At 36.0% G+C, this 22,551-nt stretch overlaps 1 protein-coding gene across 1 annotated transcript in view; it reads left to right on the top strand.

Moving 5' to 3' along the window:
* The window catches only part of MTREX (Mtr4 exosome RNA helicase), a 127,018-nt gene that overhangs the window by 46,893 nt on the left and 57,574 nt on the right, over nucleotides 1-22,551 (top strand). Inside the window, exons 11-16 of the mRNA XM_082624149.1 lie at nucleotides 1,221-1,352; nucleotides 2,661-2,740; nucleotides 4,367-4,477; nucleotides 6,017-6,118; nucleotides 8,001-8,126; nucleotides 12,333-12,483. Of these exons, the coding sequence (XP_082480275.1) occupies nucleotides 1,221-1,352; nucleotides 2,661-2,740; nucleotides 4,367-4,477; nucleotides 6,017-6,118; nucleotides 8,001-8,126; nucleotides 12,333-12,483 (702 nt within the window). The remainder of the gene's footprint in view (nucleotides 1-1,220; nucleotides 1,353-2,660; nucleotides 2,741-4,366; nucleotides 4,478-6,016; nucleotides 6,119-8,000; nucleotides 8,127-12,332; nucleotides 12,484-22,551) is intronic.

The following is a 22,551-nucleotide window of genomic DNA, read 5'->3' as shown; positions in this document are numbered from 1 at the left end:
CAGAATTATGCAGCCGTCACCACAGTTTTTTTATTGAGATACAATTCACGTATCATAGAAGTCACCATTTTTAAGGGTACAATTAAGTGGATTTTAGTATATTCACAAAATTGTGCAACTACTATCTAATTCTAGAACATTTTCATTAACTCAACAAGAAACCCCATACCCATTATCAGTCATTCTTCATTTACTCCCAACCTCTTCCCCACCACCCCTCAGCCTTAGGCAATCACTAATCTACTTTCTATTTCTATTTTCCTTTTCTAGAAATTTCATATAAATGGAATCATGATATATGTGGTGTTTTGCAACTTAGCTTGTTTTCAAGGTTCATCTATGTTATAGCATATGTCAGTACTTCATTCTTTTTTATGGTCAAATAACATTCCATTGTATGATTTTACCACATTTTATGTATTCATTCTTCAGTTGATGAACAGTTAGGTTGTTTTCAACTTTTTGATTGTTGTGATTAATGCTGCTGTAAACATTTGTGTACTACCAGTTTTTGTGTGAACGTGTTTTCTTTTCTCATGAGAATATACCTAGTGCAATTGCTGAGTCATATGATAATTCTATGTTTAACCTTTTCAGTAACTGCCAAGTTATTTTCCATAGTGTCTGCCCCATTATACATTGTCATCAGAAGGATATGAGGTATCCATTTCCTCCACATCCTTGCCAGTACTTTAATGTAGCCTGTCTATTTGATTATAGTCATCCTAGTATGTATGAAGTCATATCTCAGTGTGGTTTTTATTTACATTTCTCTGTTGGCTAATGAAGATCCTGTGCTTACTGGCCATTTGTTTATCTTTGGAAAAATATCTATTCAAATCCTTGGCCCATTCAAAAATTACATTGTCTTTTTGTTGTTTAGTTGTAAGGATTCTTTTATACTCTAGATACTAGACCTTTATTAGATATCTGATTTGTAAATATTTTTTTCCATTCTGTGAGTTAGGGTTAGCTTTATTATTGTTGTCTGTTGAAGTACAAAAGTTTTAAATTTTGGTGAAATCCAGTTCATCAGGGTTTTTTTTTCTTTTGTGGCTTATGCTTTTGGTATCATATCTAAGAGTGCTTTGCCTAACCCAGCATCATGAAGGTTTACTCCTGTATATTTTTTAAGAGTTTTGTAGTTTTAGATTTTACATTTAAGTCTTTAATCCATTTTGAGTTAATTTTTGGATATGGTTTATGTACCTATTTTGCAGGACCATCAAATGTGTTCAAGATTGTGAAGATGATTATGGAAAGAAACTTTCAACCTGTAATTATTTTCAGTTTTAGTAAGAAAGATTGTGAAGCCTATGCACTTCAAATGACCAAATTAGATTTCAACACAGGTACTATATAATTTCAGTATAGTTTTAATGTTACGTGAAAACTAGTGTAAATATATTTCTGGTAAGACATTTTTGTGTATTGCTAGAATTTGCAGTTCACCTTACTGTTACAGCAGTAATTACATCACATTTGTAAAAACTTTAAGGCCCTCAATTTATCATTTCTTTTCCTTTCTTCTGTCTTTTATTGGAAGGTAAGTATAATACATTGTTCTATATAAAACCCAAAGACCCCTAGTAAGAAATATTAGACTCATACCTTCTTATACTTCATTGCCATAGCTCTTTGGTTATTGTGGTTTTCGGTCTGATTACTTAAGGTTAGTCTCTTGGTCAGACTACCTTCTGTTATGTTTCATTCTTCTAGAAATCCAAACTGGGAAGACCTGCCCCTGTACCTAACTGTGGTATAATTTTTGAATAAAGTAAAATAACTTCTAGCAAATGAATATATTATTCTCATTTATTAACTGTAAATATAACCATTTAAAAGTCACGCAGCTAGATAGTAGCATAGCCTAGGCAAAAATTGCAGCATGCCAAATAGCAACCCAGTTGTCATTCATTTCAGCCTTTTACATATCTGATCCTGTGCAGTGAGAAGTAAATAGTATATTCAGTCATGCAGAATCAAATTTCAGTCGTCTTGTTTTCTTTATCAAGGCACAGAACTAATCCCATGATTTTAAAGCTAATTTTTACTTTTCCATGGGTAAAAAATAACAAATGACAGATAACCCATATACCCTGCTAAAGCCAATAATATTTTTTTTTGACTGAGTGAATTGCTCTACTTAGAAATGTTTTCTTATAACTACCAGTGCTGTATGTGCTTGATGTTGCAAGGTTATATATTGATAAAGTCAAATATTTATTGACAGATAGTCACTTTATAAGCAGGCAGTGTAATGGTTAAGAGCATAGGCTTTGGAATTGCTGATGTAACAGTTAATACCAATGCCCATTATTTGCTCAATGCCTTACTTTCCTTAATAGTGAGCAATAATAATCCCTGTGTCCTGTAATTTTTTGACTTAAATATTGCATGTAGATACCTAGCGTAATTACTGTTACTGCTTTTATAAGATAGTACTTTTATTCATGGACTAACTCTGCTAGATCTGTTTTGAAAGGCAATGAATTTTATTAAATAATTATGTAGAAAATTTGATCTACTTTACCTTCTGCCTATGTAAAATCATGAGTCTTTACTTTTACTCTTTATAGACTCTTATTCTTTGTGTTGTGTGAAATTTGTTATCACTGACTCATTTAGATACTTACGTACCTTTGGGTTTTCTCTCTTAGATGAAGAAAAGAAGATGGTTGAAGAAGTATTCAGTAACGCAATTGACTGCTTGTCAGATGAAGATAAAAAGCTCCCTCAGGTGTGTGTTTAATGTCATTAAGTAGACTGTGGCTATTAACAGATAGTATATATTCACTTTGTATTTCCTGGATTTGTTACTATATTATATATTGCACTGTTTGCACACTGCAGTAAATATGTTGCATTGTGCACTGAAATGATACCTTGATTCTTATTTTGAACTTCTAAGAAGGTGACAAAAGGAAACATTTGCTGCCTTGAAGAAACTTTTCTCTGAAAGCTAGCATGATCTGGAAATTACTGCTTCTGTTCCTAATACTACAAAATTTTTAATGCTGATTTTAAGTCAGTGAATTTCTTAATTCATAAGGCTACCAGACAAAACAATAGAGAAAACCTAAGTTTAGTGAGAAATTTGATTTCTACTTTGCTTTAATTAATTAAAGTGGTTTTTTCTTTTGACTATTAGAATTGCCTTAGGAGTTCTAAAATACACTGATGCCTTGTTGCCACTCCAGAGATTCTGATGTAATTGTCTGGTGTGTGTCCTGATCATTAGAATCTTTCAGAAACTCCCCTGGTTGTTCTAATGTGCATCCGAAACTGAGAACTAATGCTTTAGCCCAACCTAATACTATATGAAAGTTTTATTTTGTGAAAAGAAAAATTGGAGGGGCATACTCTGCTTACAGACGATTGCTTTGATTTGTGTGGGATTTATGATAAGACTGCAATTGCATGTTTCTTTGTATTTAAAATGATATTTAATTTATGAAATCTTACTGTAATTTTTCTTTCCAGCTGAATTATTAGTATCTAAGAGCTTGAGCCATGTCTTTATACATACTTGTTATCCTAGCACACTTCTAATAGTAAAATTTAATGGAATTTAATAGTGTTAATGAGAATGAACTCTTCAGTAATTCATTTGTTTTTAGATAAAGTACATATTTATATTAAATATGCTTTATAGTTATTTATTTTCTTTTGGTTTGAGTTGGCCAGTATTTTTTTTTTAAATTTATTTATTTTGGCTGCATTGGGTCTTCATTGCTGTGCACAGGTCTTCTCTAGTTGTGCCGAGTGGGGGCTCCTCTTCATTGTGGTGAATGGGCTTCACACTGCGGTGGCCTCTCTTATTGTGGAGCACGAGCTCTAGGCGAGCGGGCTCACTAGTTGTGGCTCCCGGGCTTTAGAACACAGGCTCAGTAATTGTGGCTCACTGGCCCAGTTGCTCCGCAGCATGTGGGATCTTCCTGCACCAGGGCTTGAACCCGTGTCCCCTGCATTGGCAGGCGGATTCTTAACTACTGTGCCACCAGGGAACTCCTGGTGGTATTTTTTAAGTTCATTTCATGCAGATGCAAACTTTGCTATCATAACCTTTAATTTTTTTAGAGGAGATGAAGTAATACTGGAAAATTTGAATGAGGAAGCAAAACATTTATAAAGTTTATTTAAACATGCCTTTCATGTTAAAGCTAGGACAGAATTATATTGTGTTTTAAGTTTAATAATTTGTGGGAATATGGGTTTGGTTTCTAGTTTTTCTGGAAAAGTTATATAAAATTTCTTTAAACAGCATTCTTTCTTGATTACCCATTTTTCTTAATTTTGTTAGTTTCACATTTTAAAAGTTCTTTTCCTCACATCTTTTTAAAAATAAAATTGAATCCAATCGTAGGTTGAACATGTACTTCCTCTTTTGAAGAGGGGCATTGGTATTCACCATGGTGGTTTACTTCCTATTTTGAAAGAAACTATAGAAATTCTCTTTTCTGAAGGATTGATAAAGGTATGATTTTATTTTATTTATTATGCCCTAAAATTGTGTTGTGTGAGCAATTTGAAAGTTATCAAGAACACTGTTTGAGGCAACTTTTTTTTTATTGTTATTTTTTAAGTAAGTCGAATGGAATGGCTTAGGTAATGAACTTATTTTTGTATACAGTGTTACACTTCATAAATTTTGGACTGTAGGTAAAAGTCATTTGTTTCTTTTCCTAGTCTTAAAGTAAGAAATGGTATCATTACTGAATACAGTTTAGAATTTTCCAGAAGGTGCTGTTTAATTTTCAGACCTGAAGTTGATACTGTAAGTGGACTCCATTCTGTATACAGATTAAAAGGACTAGTTTAGAAAAGACAAGGAGAATTGCTGTTTAGACGAGTTTTTAGGATGTTCTCCTTTAAACCAAAGAGAGTCTAATTTAATTTTTAATATTATGTCGATGTCTGTACCCCGTAATGGGATGTTGAAAATGGGAAACAACTCCAAAATATAGTTGTAAGCCTTTATATGACTCATAAATTATTTTATGTTTAAAAATCAGATTAGAGATTTGTCATGAGAACTTCAGCACTAACTAGGATATTTAAAAGAAATTTACTCACCCTAAAGACCATACTTTAGGATTTTAGATAAAGAATTGGTCACTATTTGTACCTGGGTCCTGGTAAGGCCCTGTTGATGTCCTCATATAGATTTCATGTTTTGTTGAGACCCATTTTAAAGAATCTTTTAAGTGATACTTGTGGATTGTAGAATTCAAATAGAATAACTGTACATAAAGTGAAAAATTAAAGACCACCATTGCCCTTCACTTCCTAGAAATATCCACTAGGATACATACAAATAACATTTGATTTAATTTGTAAACAGAAGTGATTATATTACCCATGTTATTCAATTTCATCATATGCGTTGCTATTCATTCTTTTTAACAGATGAATAACATTCTGTTAAGTTGATGAAATAAAGTGTTTTTATATTGTTATCAATTGATGAAAATTTAGATTATTTAATACAGTACTTCAATGACTTAACTTGTACACATACCTTTGTGTGCTCTTTGGTAAAGTCTTAGATGTGAACATAAAGTGCCACTGATTTTGATCTCCCCTCAGAGATTTTAAAGGTGTCTCTAAAAATACTGCATCATCAATGAAGAAACCAGGAAGTGTGACTGCGTTTAGAAAAATATTCTCCAGCCTAATAATGCTTTGTCCATTAGACCAGTAGTAGTCTCTCCAAGTTACCACCACTGGAGTTACAGAAAGAAAGACTATTTTCCCTGAATTAAAAAATTTCTGGGATGCAAGGGACATTAAATATTATAAAATAAATTTACTATAATATACATAATTATATGTAATTTTAATAATTTTGTATATAAAAAACTGAAATACACCTGGGATAGCATGTCTTATTTTTGTACAATTTCATTAACAACTAATTTTTAAAATTAATGATTTATTTATACTTGAGTAATCTATTAACGAAACTAGTTTTTCAGTTTAAAATATGTGTTTAATTGTATATTTATTCATTTAGGCCTTATTTGCCACTGAGACTTTTGCTATGGGAATTAACATGCCAGCTAGAACTGTTTTATTTACAAACGCCCGAAAATTTGATGGGAAGGATTTCCGATGGGTAAGTAAAATAATTCATATATTGAAATAACTTTTAGCTTCAGTTGTTTTACCTAAGATAATTTTGGCTCATGTAGTCTTTGAGATTTTCAGTTCTAAATACTTTAAAACTTGTACCTGAGCGAATATGAGAAGTTCATCGAAGTTTAATTTCAGATCCTTTATATTTCTATCCTTTAGCCAAAAACAAAAACCAAAAACTACTTTAGGTGAAAGAGTTTGGTGATGAGGGATAGGTGTGCAAATGAGTCATGAATGCTTTAACGCATTTAAAATACGTCGAATTATTTATTTCTTCAAATTTTAAGTTATTTAAAGCACCTCTACTATAGCGGCTACAGTTGTAGCTCACTGTTTTACTCTTTAGGTTTAAAATAGAGATTTTTTTTTTTTAACAGGTTTGCACATATGTCTTTCCTAAGGCAAAAGTTGGGATCATGAGTGAAATGGTGAATTGGAGTAAAAATAAATCCTTAATCCAGAAGCAAGTAATCGCTTCTTACCAAACTTAAACTATGGGCCTAGAGCTATGGTAGATACTGAGGATGCTAAATTTAAAGCAAAACCAAACTAATCCCTACTGTGAAGAGACTTAGTGCAGGTGGAAGTTTATTTTATGGGCTCTGAGAAGTATGTGTAGGAAGAATAGAACACAAGAAAAGAAGTCATTTGTATATAAGTGGTCAGGGAGGCGTCATAGAGAAGGCCTCTATGTTTTGAGAAGGCCTCAAAGTTTTGAGAAGGCCTGAAAAACTTTCTGTAACTTGTGACTTTTTTAAGTCAAAAGAAGACTATTTCATGTAGAATATAATTTTTAATTGCAAAGTGGATAAAGTCTTCCATATGTTTTATATTTTAAGTTAATGTAAATTTTAAAATTCTTCATCATCAGTTTAAAATTACTTAATTCTTTGAATAAAACTGATGCTACAAGAAAATAAATAAGTTTTTCATGACTTTACATGCTCCTTGGCATCCAGTGGACCCCAGGGAAGGGTATGTAGTAAAGTGGGCAATTGAATTTAAGAAAACCATTTCTTGATGATTCAAGATCCTAATTATGAAATCTAAAAATCATAATGTGTCAAAATGTAACGATGCCCTTGAGTGCTGTTGAGATTTTATTGGACTGCCTTTTTGAAATGTTCTTTTCTGATCTTTAAGGTTGGTCCCAAGTCGTTAGGTCTGTTTTAGATGCTATCAGTAATATGCTTTCTAGTAGCACAGTGGTTTGTAACTCTTCTTGAGTCAAACATTTTTGGAGAGTCCGAACATGCTGGACCCTTTCTACAGAAGAAAAGTATACATGTAGTTATAGGTAAAACTTTGCCCAGTGTTCAGGTGGTTCAGTTTTACCCTGAAAGACTATGCATGGGAGGCTTACTAACCTTTCTCCCTTAGGTGGTTCTTAGTGATGAACGGACTCTTCCGAATGCCAAGGACATACAGTGAGAAAATAGAAATTGTGCTTTTTGTATGTGTTGATTTTTATATTAATCTCATTTGGAAATTAAGAAAATTTGTTATGATCCAGACAGAATTGGTATTTAATAGAGTTTGGGTCATTGTTTGCTTTCTTAAACTTTCCTGTTTTCCAGAATATCTAGTTCAAAGATATTTTTTATGCCAGTGAATTAGCCAGTATTTCTCTATAGCTATTTGATCATTTTGGATCTAAAATTTAGTTTTGCAACATTATTCTTAAGTGTTTTGCATTTTTATCTTTTTACTTAAACTTTCCTAAAAGTTCATGTTTTTAATCTTGTCTCCTGTCATGGAATGTGTAGCTTGTGCTTGTGAACTTTATGATAAGAATAATTTTAAGAATATGTTTTTCACCAGGTTTTCTCCTAAACTTTGCATTTTTAATTACATTCATTCAGATTTCCTCTGGTGAATACATTCAGATGTCTGGTCGTGCTGGAAGGAGGGGAATGGATGACAGAGGAATTGTAATTCTTATGGTAGATGAAAAGATGAGCCCAACAATTGGAAAACAACTACTTAAGGTAACAAGTTAAGCTTCTGTGCCTTCACCAGGAATTTGAGAAACATGCTTCAGGACCACATTGAAATTAATTGTGTCAGTTCAAATACCTCTCTTGAGTAGATGAGTTAATTTACTAAACTATCTGGGCTTAGGAAGGTGGAAGAGGGTAACTGCTCAAATTGCTGATACTTTGTACCCTACTTTCTGTTCTAATAGGAAAAGAGCAAGTCGTGCAGTGGAGGGGATGGAGATCTGCAGAGGGCAGAAATATTTACTTTGCCCTCCAAATTTGAGATACCTCTATATCTGCCCACTCCACTGCACAAATCTCTTCTCACCTATCAGCACAGGAAGTAGGGCAGATATTATCAGTATTGTGCACAGTTATCTTCCTATACCTTTGCAAGCCCAGATAGCTTAATAAATTAATTCTACAATCTACCATTCTGATTCATCCTGTTGAGAGATTATAATATCCCAATAATAAAGTTAAATTTATAAGCTTTATTTCAAATTAACCTGTTCATTCTGCTTGCTTAGTATTTGTGTTTTGGATTGTCTAAGATTTTTGTTTTATTTTGAAGAGCTTCCCAAGGAAGTTTGACCTGCCTGATTGCTTTCCTTCTCCTTCTCCTTCTCCATGTATTGATAGTAAGGAATTATTAAGCATATCCATAGAGAACACTGTCAATAAGATAGGAAACTTAACATGAATTAAAATATAAAATTAACTGCCAGCTGATTAGCTACTTAAAATAAATCTTCAAAACATGTTAAGACATACATAGGTCAATATCTCTGAAATATACTGTGTTCAACTTCTAAGACTCAGGAACTGCATGGAGAATTTGAGATATGGTTGTAGGAAGCCTGGTATGTTGAAGCAAAAATAGGTAAAGTTCTTTTTTCTTTTTTTTTTTTTTAATGTTTTTATATGAGTAAAGACAAAGCTTATCTGTACATATTCATAGTGATCGTATGGTGTCTTATTTTCAGTTTTAAAGATTAACACTTGGAAACCCATCTTTAAGTGTCCATATAACTTTAATTCTTTGTGTAAGGAAAATGGTCAAGACTGAAAATTTGTGTTATTCTTTTCTTTAAATTTTGTCACATATAATAAACACTATTTTTCTTACCTCGTACTCTGTGTATGGAAATAATTGAATCATGAGGTAATATTTTAATGGCAGCATCTGGTTCCTTTAGTACAGATTTTTTCATTCCATTTACTTGATATCTCTAGATTTGTTACCCTGTAAGTGTAAATTTCTATTGTCTTTCATTTCATTTAAAAAAAGTTTTTAAATTTTATTGTGCAAAGAACATTTAACATGAGATCTACCCTCTTTTTTTTTTTAATTTTTATTTTTTTATTTTTTATTTTTTTGCTGTACGTGGGCCTCTCACTGTTGTGGCCTCTCCCGTTGCGGAGCACAGGCTCCGGATGCGCAGGCTCAACGGCCATGGCTCACGGGCCCAACCGCTCCGCGGCATGTGGGATCTTCCCAGACCGGGGCACGAACCCGTGTCCCCTGCATCGGCAGGCGGACTCTCAACCACTGCGCCACCAGGGAAGCCGAGATCGACCCTCTTAATAAATTATTATGTTGTAAAATACGTTGTTGTTGACTGTTGTATAGCAAATCTCTATTTATCTCACTTGACTGAAACTTGATGCCATTTAATTAGTAACTTCCCAATTACTCCTCCTCTCAGTCTCTGACAACTACCATTCTACTCTTTAAGTCCATGAATTTGACTATTTTGGATACCTCATGTAAGAGGAATTATGCAGGATTTGTCTTTCTGTGACTGGCATGTTTCATTTAGCATAATATCCTCAAAGTTCATCCATGTTGTTACATACTGCAGAATTTTCTTTAAGAGTAAATAGTATTCTGTGTAGTTACAGTCCTCCCTTGGTATTCTCAGGGGATTGGTTCCAAGACCCCCACGTATACTGAAATACCAAAATGAGAGGATGCTCATGTCTCTTACATAAATGGCACAGTATTTGCATATAACCTATGAACATCTTTCATATACTTAAATCATCTCTAGATTACTTATAGTATGGAACTGTAAATGCTATTTAAATAGCCGTAAATACAGTGTATATAGTTGCCTATGCTGCATGACACATTCAAGTTTTGCTTTTTGGAACTTTCTGCAATTTTTTTTCCCAAGTATTTTGCAAAGCACAGTTCATTGAATCCTCAGATAGGGAACCCGAAGACACTGGGGAACGGCTGTATAGCCATATTTTTTAGCATCAAATTAGGATACTGTAATACTGAAAGAAGGGACTATTAATAATTACATCAATATATCAGGCATAAGTTGGGGTTGTCCTGGGGTCACTTGGATACAATGTTAAAATGCTATGTTGAGTTTAAGGTGATGGAGAATTCAGATAGGTGTATTCTACAGCAGTTTGAATATAGAAGCAGAGCTTGAGGTTGGAAATAAACATTTGCAATATTGAAGCCCCACATTTCTTAAAGGAGGTAATAGTAGAAAAGAAAAATAATAGAATAGTAAAAAGTTGGTCTGTTTGCAAAATTATGAAGTAGCTGAAGTTGTCTTTCATTCCTCTCTTCCCCAAGAATGTGATTTTCATACTAACTCCACATCTCCCTTTGGCCCTATTTTCAAGGAAAGTGGATAAAAATGAAGGTTTTAGGGACTTCCTAACTAATCCCCTAGGGTAAATGGCTCTTGATTTTTCAGGAGTTAAGGAATAGCACCATTTCAGACTGTTGAAAGTTCTGCTTCTTCTCATAAAATCCTATATCCATACATTTATAATTCTGAATGCAATAAGGCTGGCTTATAAACCTCAATTTAAAAGCCTCTGAATACCCTAACAGTATTTGTGTATTTTGCTATTTAAAGATTTGCATGTTTTGTGACACTTCTAAATATTTCAGCATGTATCTCCCAAGAATTTGGTCATTCTCATTTGGGCACTACATAACCATTTTCAATCTTAGGAAGTATTTGCATTTAGAAAAAAGTATTCCTGGGCTTCCCTGGTGGTGCAGTGGTTAAGAATCTGCCTGCCAGTGCAGGGTACATAGGTTTGAGCCCTGTTCCGGGAAGATCCCACATGCCATGGAGCAACTAAGCCCATGCGCCACAACTACTGAGCCTGCGCTCTAGAGCCTGCGAGCCACAACTGCTGAAGCCCATGCGCCTGCAACCTGTGCTCCGCAACAAGAGAAGTCACCGCAATGAAAAGCCTGCTCACCACAACGAAGAGTAGCCCCCGCTCCCCGCAACTAGAGAAGGCCCACAAGCAGCAACAAAGACCCAACGTAGCCAAAAAAAAATATTAAAAAAAAAAGGAAGGAAGGAAGGAGGGAGGGAGGGAGAAGAAAAGAAAAGAGAAGAGAAAAGAAAACGTATTCCTGAAGAAACATTGAAAGAAAAGTTTAGATCTCAAGGAAGTATTTTGGACATAAACCTTGTTGCAAATTAAGGTCACACTATTGTAACTAGCCCTTCTTTGGTAACGGCCACAATTAGGAGGAGAAAGTGGAATTACCAAAGTGTTGACAAAGACTGGTCTGTAAATTTTGGGGAAACACTTAGGCAGTTTTATGTCATTTCAGAAAGCTGAGAGTTTCAAAATAACTAATTTTTTCTGAATATCATTCTGAAATTTAGTGTGCTTATTAGCATAGGCTAGGTTATGCTGCAGTAACAAACCTAAATCTCAGTAACTTAAAGGTTTGTTTCTCTTTACTTGTTCATTGCACGTTTACAAAGGAGACTATGCTTATTATTGTTTAGGGATTCAAGCTGATAGAGAAGCCACCATCTTGAACATTGGCAGTCACTGTGCCAGCAGGGAAAATGTAGCTTTTCACACCAGCAGTTAAATATTTGACCAGGAAGTGATACATCACTGAAACTTATTTGCCCTCCCCACTGAGGGCAAAATGTGTAATCCTGTCAAGTACCTAGAAGGCAGAGAGCTAAACATACTTGGCCAACAGTATTTTAACTACTACTGTCCTAGTTGGTGTTTTTTCCCTCCCTTCACTTTCCCAAAGATCAACTCTTATCACTTTGTATTGGTCATTTAAAGGAAAGAACTTAATACATTTCTGTAGTATTCCTTAGTGAAGACTAAACTGTTATGCAGTTCAGGAGGTTAAAAATACTTTTATGAATTTATTTTTAAAATCTACAACATTGACATGTTTTTTTCTCTCAGGGCTCAGCTGATCCTCTAAATAGTGCTTTCCATTTGACCTACAACATGGTCTTGAACTTACTACGAGTAGAAGAAATAAATCCTGAGTACATGTTGGAAAAATCCTTCTACCAGTTTCAGCATTATAGAGCAATTCCAGGAGTAGTAGAGAGTAAGTATAAAATTACCATAACAGCCTCATTTAGCTAGGGTAGACCAAATAGCAAAATTATGGTGTTATTGACTGCTTTAGCCATTGGTTTTTTTCTGGTAAGCCAAATCATTGTAACCAACTAGAACATTTTAAAATGAAAGAAAACACTATCAGGACATAATTCTATGGTTAATTCAAATTTAGTATAATTTATTGTTATAGACATATCACATGATAATTCATATTCATGAATAATAATATTCAAAATTAATATAATGCTTTCTAAAGTCCAAAAAGTAAGTGTTCTATTGTAACTATGTTCAAGTAGAATTGTGTATTGTGTGTTGATCCTTATTCTAGAAGATCGTGGCTGATTATCATATAGAACTGATTAAAATCTAAAACAGAAGCAAAGATTTAAAACTCTGGTTTGGGTAAATCTTGTAAAAACAATGCATAGTTGTAAAGAAAAAAACCCCAAATTTGGCAAAAGGTACAAAGGAAATTTAAGACCATTTGTAATTTCACACAGACAGCCACAAAACCACTGCTAACACTTCGTGGTTCTTCCATCATTTTTATTTTTCATACATATTTTTCATATTTTTTTCAAAGTCGGGATTAACAATGTTTTGGTAATAACGATGTTATTATAGTTGATATCATTTGTTAAACATTTATCATATGCCTAGCCTTGTGTTAAATGCTTTACATTCACTAACTCACTGATTCTGGCTTTTTAAAATTTAATTTCAATTCTTTGAAAGTATGGTTTCTAATTGCATAATATTTCCATTTTATGAATGTACTATGATTTATTTAACAATAAAGGCAAATTTGAGATATCTTTCTATCACAAGTTGATAGGATACTACCACTCAATTTTATGCACTTGAAAGTAAATGAAGTGTAATAATATACCTTAAAAAAATGAAAAGGCTTGGAACATCCAAGTAACTTAAATTCTCATTTTTTTTTTTTACCCTTACCTGGATGACATCATAATTATTTCCTCTTAATTTCTTTGGTCTTAATTAAGAGAGCTTCTTCTTCATTACAAATTATAGAGCTGGAAGAAGCTTTGGCATCATTTTACAGACGTAAAAAAATAAGGCATAAGAGAAGTTAAATCTGTATATAAGGTTACACGTTTGATTGATGGCAGGTTTGACTTAGACTCCACTTCCTAACTAACCCATGCTGTTTTTATTAAAGTGTGGGTCATCCGTTTTTAATATAACAAGAATAGATGTAGTAACTTCTCTGGCTGAAAAAAAGACAATGAAAAAAATTCTTGGGCTTCCGTGGTGGCACAGTGGTTGAGAGTCCGCCTGCCGATGCAGGGAACACGGGTTCGTGCCCCGGTCTGGGAAGATCCCACATGCCGCGGAGCAGCTGGGCCCGTGAGCCATAGCTGCTGAGCCTGCGCGTCCACAGCCTGTGCTCCACAACGGGAGAGGCCACAACACTGAGAGGCTTGCGTACTGCCAAAAAAAAAAAAAAAAGATTCTTAAGCTGGCTGATATTAAGACTTACCTTTGGACTTCCCTGGTGGCACAGTGGATAACAATCTACCAGCCAGTGCAGGGGACACGGGTTCAGTACCTGGTCCGGGAAGATCCCACATGCAATGGAGCAACTAAGCCCGTGCACCACAACTACTGAAGCCCGTGTGCCTTGAGCCCGTGCTCCACAACAAGAGAAGCCACCGCAATGAGAAGCCCGGGCACCGCAACAGAGTAGCCCCCGCTCGCAGCAATTGGAGAAAGCCTGTGCATAGCAACCAAGGCCCAACACAGCCTTAGATAGATAGATAGATAGATAGATAGATAGATAGATAGATAGATAGATAGATAGATAGATAGAAAGATAGATAAGATAGATTAGATAGATAGGTAAATTTATATATACAAAAAGATGAGTCAGATTTTTTTTTTTTTTTCTGGTACACGGGCCTCTCACTGTTGTGGCCTCTCCCGTTGCGGAGCACAGGCTCCGGATGCGCAGGCTCAGCGGCCGTGGCTCACGGGCCCAGCTGCTCTGCAGCATGTGGGATCTTCCCAGACCGGGGCATGAACCCGTGTCCCCTGCATCGGCAGGCAGACTCTCAACCACTGTGCCACCAGGGAAGCACATGATTCAGATTTTTTTTTTTAATTACTTTTTAAAACATTGAAGTATAGTTGATTTACAGTATTGTGTTGGTTTCAGGTGTACAGCAAAGTGATTTGGTTATACATATATATATGTATATATCTATGTTCCTTTTTAAAAATTCTTCTCCATTATAGTTTATTATAAAATATTGAATCTAGTTCTCTGTGCTGTACAGTAAAACCCTGTTTATCTAATTTATATATGGTAGTGTGCCTCTGTTAATCCCATACTCCCAATTTATCCCTCCCCCACCCTTCCCCTTTGGTAAAGTAAGTTACTCTTTAAACTTCACTTTCTGTTATTCTTTTGTAATGCCATAGAAAATATCCCAGATACAGCAGGGGATAGAGGGAGAATTCTCCAAGTATTTTCCCATTTATTTAAAGCCCTTAGGACTTTTAGCTGGGCTCAGATTATTCAATATGACTTTGAACAAGGCTGCTACCCACACTGTGAGCTTAAACATTGCTACCAGGACTTCCCTGGTAGTCCAGTGGTTAATACTTCACCTTCCAGTGTAGGAGATGCGGGTTCACTCCCTGGTCAGGGAGCTAAGATCCCACATGCCTCAGGTTCAAAAACTCCAAAACATATAACAGAAGCAGTATTGTAACAAATTCAGTAAAGACCTTAAAAAGGTTCACATTAAAAAAAATCTTAAAAAAAAAAAATTGCCACCATTTCTCCATCTCCTGTCCTGTGTATCCCCAAGCCCCAACTGTTGTTGCTGTTGCTTTTAGTGTGGTTCTAACTGATTTTTTTTTTTTTTTGCTTAACAATGGTGTGTTAGTTTCTGCTTTATAACAAAATGAATCAGTTATACATAAAAATATGTTTCCATATCCCCTCCCTCTTGCGTCTCCCTCCCACCCTCCCTATCCCACCCCTCCGGCAGTCACAAAGCACCAAGCTGATCTCCCTGTGCTGTGTGGCTGCTTCCCACTAGCTATCTACCTTACGTTTGGTAGTGTATATATGTCCATGCCTCTCTCTCGCTTTGTTACAGCTTACCCTTCCCCCTCCCCATATCCTCAAGTCCATTCTCTAGTAGGTGTGTGTCTTTATTCCTGTTTTACCCCTAGGTTCTTCATGACATTTTTTTTCTTCTTAAATTCCATATATATGTGTTAGCATACAGTATTTGTCTTTCTCTTTCTGACTTCACTCTGTATGACAGACTCTAGGTCTATCCACCTCATTACAAATAGCTCAGTTTCGTTTCTTTTTATGGCTGAGTAATATTCCATTGTATATATGTGCCACATCTTCTTTATCCATTCATCCGATGATGGACACTTAGATTGTTTCCATCTCTGGGCTATTGTAAATAGGGCTGCAATGAACATTTTGGTACATGACTTTTTGAATTATGGTTTTCTCAGGGTATATGCCCACTAGTGGGATTGCTGGGTCATATGGTAGTTCTATTTGTAGTTTTTTAAGGAACCTCCATACCGTTCTCCATAGTGGCTGTACCAATTCACATTCCCACCAGCAGTGCAAGAGTGTTCCCTTTTCTCCACACCCTCTCCAGCATTTATTGTTTCTAGATTTTTTGATGATGGCCATTCTGACTGGTGTGAGATGATATCTCATTGTAGTTTTGATTTGCATTTCTCTAATGAGTAAAGATGTTGAGCATCCTTTCATGTGTTTGTTGGCAGTCTGTATATCTTCTGTGGAGAAATGTCTATTTAGGTCTTCTGCCCATTTTTGGATTGGGTTGTTTGTTTTTTTGTTATTGAGCTGCATGAGCTGCTTATAAATTTTGGAGATTAATCCTTTGTCAGTTGCTTCATTTGCAAATATTTTCTCCCATTCTAAGGGTTGTCTTTTGGTCTTGTTTATGGTTTCCTTTGCTGTGCAAAAGCTTTTTAAGTTTCATTAGGTCCCATGTGTTTATTTTTGTCTTTATTTCCATTTCTCTAGGAGGTGGGTCAAAAAGGATCTTGCTGTGATTTATGTCATAGAGTGTTCTGCCTATGTTTTCCTCTAAGACTTTGATAGTTTCTGGCCTTACATTTAGGTCTTTAATCCAGTTTGAGCTTATTTTTGTGTATGGTGTTAGGGAGTGACCTAATCTCATACTTTTACATGTCCTGTCCAGTTTTCCCAGCACCACTTATTGAAGAGGCTGTCCTTTCTCCACTGTACATTCCTGCCTCCTTTATCAAAGATAAGGTGACCATATGTGCGTCGGTTTATCTCTGGGCTTTCTATCCTGTTCCATTGATCCTTCTTTCTGTTTTTGTGCCAGTACCATACTGTCTTGATTACTGTAGCTTTGTAGTATAGTCTGAAGTCAGGGAGCCTGATTCCTCCAGCTCCATTTTTCGTTCTCAAGATTGCTTTGGCTATTTGGGGTCTTCTGTGTTTCCATACAAATTGTGAAATTTTTTGTTCTACTTCTGTGGAAAAGTGCCAGTGGTAGTTTGATAGGGATTGCATTGAATCTGTAGATTGCTTTGGGTAGTAGAGTCATTTTCACAATGTTGATTCTTCCAATCCAAGAACATGGTACATCTCTCCATCTATTTGTATCATCTTTAATTTCTTTCATCAGTGTCTTATAATTTTCTGCATACAAGTCTTTTGTCTCCTTAGGTAGGTTTATTCCTAGATATTTTATTCTTTTTGTTGCAATGGTAAATGGGAGTGTTTTCTTGACTTCACTTTCATATTTTTCATCATTAGTGTACAGGAATGCCAGAGATTTCTGTGCATTAATTTTGTATCCTGCTACTTTACCAAATTCATTGATTAGCTCTATTAGTTTTCTGGTAGCATCTTTAGGATTCTCTATGTATAGTATCATGTCGTCTGCAAACAGTGACAGCTTTACTTCTTCTTTTCCAGTTTGGATTCCTTTTATTTCCTTTTCTTCTCTGATTGCTGTGGCTAAAACTTCCAGAACTATGTTGAAAAAGAGTGGTGAGAGTGGGCAACCTTGTCTTGTTCCTGATCTTAGTGGAAATGGTTTCAGTATTTCACCATTGAGGATGATGCTGGCTGTGGGTTTGTCATATATGGCCTTTATTATGTTGAGGAAAGTTCCCTCTATGCCTACTTTCTGCAGGGTTTTTATCATAAATGGGTGTTGAATTTTGTCAAAAGCTTTCTCTGCATCTATTGAGATGATCATATGGTTTTTCTCCTTCAATTTGTTAATATGGTGTATCATGTTGATTGATACATTTGCGTATATTGAAGAATCCTTGCATTCCTGGAATAAACCCCACTTGATCATGGTGTATGATCCTTTTAATGTGCTGTTGGATTCTGTTTGCTAGTATTTTGTTGAGGATTTTTGCATCTATGTTCATCAGTGATATTGGCCTGTAGTTTTCTTTCTTTGTGACATCTTTGTCTGGTTTTGGTATCAAGGTGACAGTGGCCTTGTAGAATGAGTTTGGGAGTGTTCCTCCCTCTGCTATGTTTTGGAAGAGTTTGAGAAGGATGGGTGTTAGCTCTTCTCTAAATGTTTGATAGAATTCGCCTGTGAAGCCATCTACTCCTGGGCTTTTGTTCGTTGGAAGATTTTTTATCACAGTTTCAATTTCAGTGCTTGTGATTGGTCTGTTTATATTTTCTATTTCTTCCTTGTGCAGTCTCCGAAGGTTGTGCTTTTCTAAGAATTTGTCCATTTCTTCCAGGTTGTCCATTTTATTGGCATAGAGTTGCTTGTAATAATCTCTCATGATCTTTTGTATTTCTGCAGTGTCAGTTGTTACTTCTCCTTTTTCATTTCTAATTCTACTGATTTGAGTCTTCTCCCTTTTTTTCTTGATGAGTCTGGCTAATGGTTTATCCATTTTGTTTATCTTCTCAAAGAACCAGCTTTTAATTTTATTGATCTTTGCTGTCATTTCCTTCATTTCTTTTTCATTTATTTCTGATCTGATCTTTATGATTTGTTTGCTTCTGCTAACTTTGGGGTGTTTTTTTTTCTTCTTTCTCTAATTGCTTTAGGTGTAAGGTTAGGTTGTTTATTTGAGGTGTTTCTTGTTTCTTGAGGTAGGATTGTATTGCTATAAACCTCCCTCGTAGAACTGCTTTTGCTGCATCCCATAGGTTTTGGGTCATCGTGTTTTCATTGTCATTTGTGTCTAGATATTTTTTGATTTCATATTTGATTTCTTCAGTGATCTCTTGGTTATTTAGTAGTGTATTGTTTGGCCTCCATATGTTTGTATTTTTGTAGATTTTTTCATGTAATTGATATCTAGTTTCATAGCATCATGGTCAGAAAAGATAATTTGAAACGATTTCAGTTTTCTTAAATTTACCAAGACTTGATTTGTGACCCAGGATATGATCTATCCTGGAGAATGTTCCAGGAGCACTTGAGAAGAAAGTGTATTCTGTTGCTTTTGGGTGGAAGGTCCTATAAATATCTATTAAGTCCATCTTGTTTAATGTATCATTTAAAGCTTGTGTTTCCTTATTAATTTTCATTTTGGATGATCTGTCCAATGGTGAAAGTGGCGTGTTAAAGTCCCGTACTGTCAATTTCCCCTTTTATGGTTGTTAGCATTTTCCTTATGTATTGAGGTGCTCCTATGTTGGTTGCATAAATATTTACAATTATATGTTCTTCTTGGATTGATCCCTTGACCATTATGTAGTGTTCTTTCTTGTCTCGTAACATTCTTTATTTTATTTATTTTTTTTTTTTTTTGCGGTACGCGGGCCTCTCACTGTTGTGGCCTCTCCCGTTGCGGAGCGCAGGCTCAGCGGCCATGGCTTACGGACCCAGCCTCTCCGCGGCATGTGGGATCTTCCCGGACCGGGGCACGAACCCGTGTCCCCTGCATCGGTAGGCGGGCTCTCAACCACTGCGCCACCAGGGAAGCCCACATTCTTTATTTTAAAGTCTATTTTATCTGATATGAGTATTGCTACTCCAGCTTTCTTTTGATTTCCATTTGCATGGAATATCTTTTTCCATCCCCTCACTTTCAGTCTGTTTTTGTCCCTAGATCTGAAGTGGGTCTCTTGTAGACAGCATATGTACGGGTCTTGTTTTTGTATCCATTCAGCCAGTCTGTTTCTTTTGGTTGTAGCATTTAATCCATTTACATTTAAGGTAGTTATTGATATATATGTTCCTATTACCATTTTGTTAATTGTTTGGGGTTTGTTATTGTAGGTCTTTTCCTTCTCTTGTGTTTCCTGCCTAGAGAAGTTCCTTTAGCATTTGTTGTAAAGCTGGTTTGGTGGTGCTCATTTCTCTTAGCTTTTGTTTGTCTGTAAAGGTTTTAATTTCTCCGTCGAATCGGAAGGAGATCCTTGCTGGGTAGAGTAATCTTGGTTCTAGGTTTTTCCCTTTCATCACTTTAAATACGTCCTGCCACTCCCTTCTGGCTTGCAGAGTGCTGCTGAAAGATCTGCTCTTAAACTTATGGGGATTCCCTTATATGTTATTTGTTGTTTTTCCCTTGCTGGTTTTAATTTTTTTCTTTGTATTTAATTTCTTATTATTCAATTAATATGTGTCTTGTCTTGTTTCTCCTTGGATTTATCCTGTATAGAATTCTGTGCTTCTGGACTTGACTATTTCCTTTCCCATATTAGGTAACTTTTCAAATATAATCTCTTCAAATATTGTTTCAGTTCATTTCTTTTTCTCCTCTTCTTCTGGGACCCCCTATAATTTGAATGGTGGTGCATTTAATGTTGTCCCAGAGGTCTCTAAGACTGTCCTCAATTCTTTTCATTCCTTTTTCTTTATTCTGCCTGTGGTAGTTATTTCCACTGTTTTATCTTCCAGGTCAGTTATCCATTCTTCTGCCTCAGTTATTCTGCTATTGATTCCTTGTAGAGACTTTTTAATTTCATTTATTGTGGTGTTCATCATTGTTTGCTCTTTAGTTCTTCTAGGTCCTTGTTCAAAATTTCCTGTATTTTCTCCATTCTCTTTCCAAGATTTTGGATAGTCTCTACCGTCATTACTCTGAATTCTTTTTCGGGTTGACCACCTATTTCCTCTTCATTTGTTTGGTCTGGTGGGTTTTTACCTTGCTCCTTCATCTGCTGTGTGTTTCTCTGTGTTCTCATTTTGGTTAACTTACTGTGTTTGGGGTCTGCTTTTCACAGGCTGCAGGTTCGTAGTTCCTGTTGTTTTTGGTGTCTGCCCCCAGTGGCTAAGGTTACTTCAGTGGGTTGTGTAGGCTTTGTGGTGGAGGGGACTGGTGCCCATGTTCTCGTGGATGTGGCTGGATCTTGTCTTTCTGGTGGGCAGGACTGTGAGTGGTGATGTGTTTTGGGGTGTCTGTGACCTTATGATTTTAGGCAGCCTCTTTGCTAATGGGTGGTGTTGTGTTCCTGTCTCGCTAGTTGTTTGGCATAGGATGTCCAGCACTGTAGCTTGCTGGTTGTTCAGTGGAGCTTGGTCTTAGTATTGAGATGGAGATCTCTGGGAGAGCTTTCGCCATTTGATATTACGTGGAACCTGGAAGTCTCTGGTGGACCAGTGTCATTAACTCATCTCTCCCACCTCAGAGGCACAGGCCTGAAACACGGCCAGAGCACCAAGACCTTGTCAGCCACATGGCTTGTGTTACTGCAGAAATTATACTGGTCTTCAGAACAGTCTCTCTACAGCTTTGAGTGGAATTCAAACTTCAGTGCAATTTGTGTAAAAACAAGCAACCCAAGTTCATAGATCACATTGGTTTCCTTCCACAGTGTTCAGGGTCCATGGAACTCCTGACCTGCTAGTGTTGGAGGGTCTCCTGCAGAGGTGAGGAGTGGCTTGGCTTACCGTGGGGACAAGGACACTGACCCTAATTTTTAAATGGACAAAAGATCTGAATAGACATTTTTGCAAAGAAAATATATAAGTACTGAAGAAGATATATAAGTACATTTTTTCATATAAGTACATGAAAAGATGGTTGGCATCATTAGGGAAATGCATATCATAACCATATTGAGCTACCTCACACTTGCTAGGATGGGTATTTATTTTTTTAGGTAATTAACAAAATGGTGTGGTTGTTGTAAAAAATAGTTTAGCACTTCCCCAGCAACTTAAATATAGAATTACTGTAAGACCCAGCAATGCCATCCACTCATGGTATGTAAGCAGAAGAATTGGAAATACGTTCAAACAGAAACTGGTGCATGAATGTTCATAGCAGCATTACTCACGGTAGCCAAAAGGTGGAAATAATCCAAATGTCCATCAACTGGTAAACAAAATGGTGTACCCATATAGTGTGATATTATTCCACCATTAAAAGAAATGAAGTACTGATACATGCCACAACATGGATGAACTTTGAGAAGATTATGCTAAGTGAAGGAAGCCAAAGACAAAAGCCACACATTGTATGATTCCATATATATGGAATATCTAGAATAGGCAAATTCATGCAGACAGAAAGGTTTCTGGGGTCTGGTGGAGAAAAGAATGAGTAGTGTTTGCTTAAAGGGTATGGAGTTTTGGGGTAGTGAAAATATTCTAGAACTACATGATAGTGATGGTTTCATATATTGTTAGTGTACTACATGTCATTAATAGTGAATTTTATATGTGTTTTACCCAAGGAAGAATAGTGTTTGTTCACAGTGGGAAAGAGGCATAATGGAATGAGTGAGGATGGGAGGTCAGCACTAGCTGCAAGAATTGGAGCAGGGAATGGCATCAGAGATGGTTAGATTAACTAAAAGGACAGTTGCTGAAAGGGGCTAGTGTTTTGGCCACTGACTGAGTAGAGAGATAACTGTGGTTGAATTTCCTGTGTTCTGTTTTAGGAGACATAGTCCCAGGTGGTGGTGCAAGCCTGATGACATTAACAAACTGGGTTTTTTGCTGAGTTAAAGCAGCATATTAGAAGATCCAAAATAGTGCTGTCCAGTAGAACTTTCTGTGGAAATATTCTCTCTGTGCTTTTCAAGTACAGAGGTCAACAGCCACATATGGCT

The sequence above is a fragment of the Mesoplodon mirus genome (assembly GCF_964341445.2).
Source record: "Mesoplodon mirus genome assembly, chromosome: 5".
Lineage (NCBI taxonomy): Eukaryota > Metazoa > Chordata > Mammalia > Artiodactyla > Ziphiidae > Mesoplodon > Mesoplodon mirus.
This window is presented reverse-complemented; position numbering and strand designations above follow the sequence as displayed.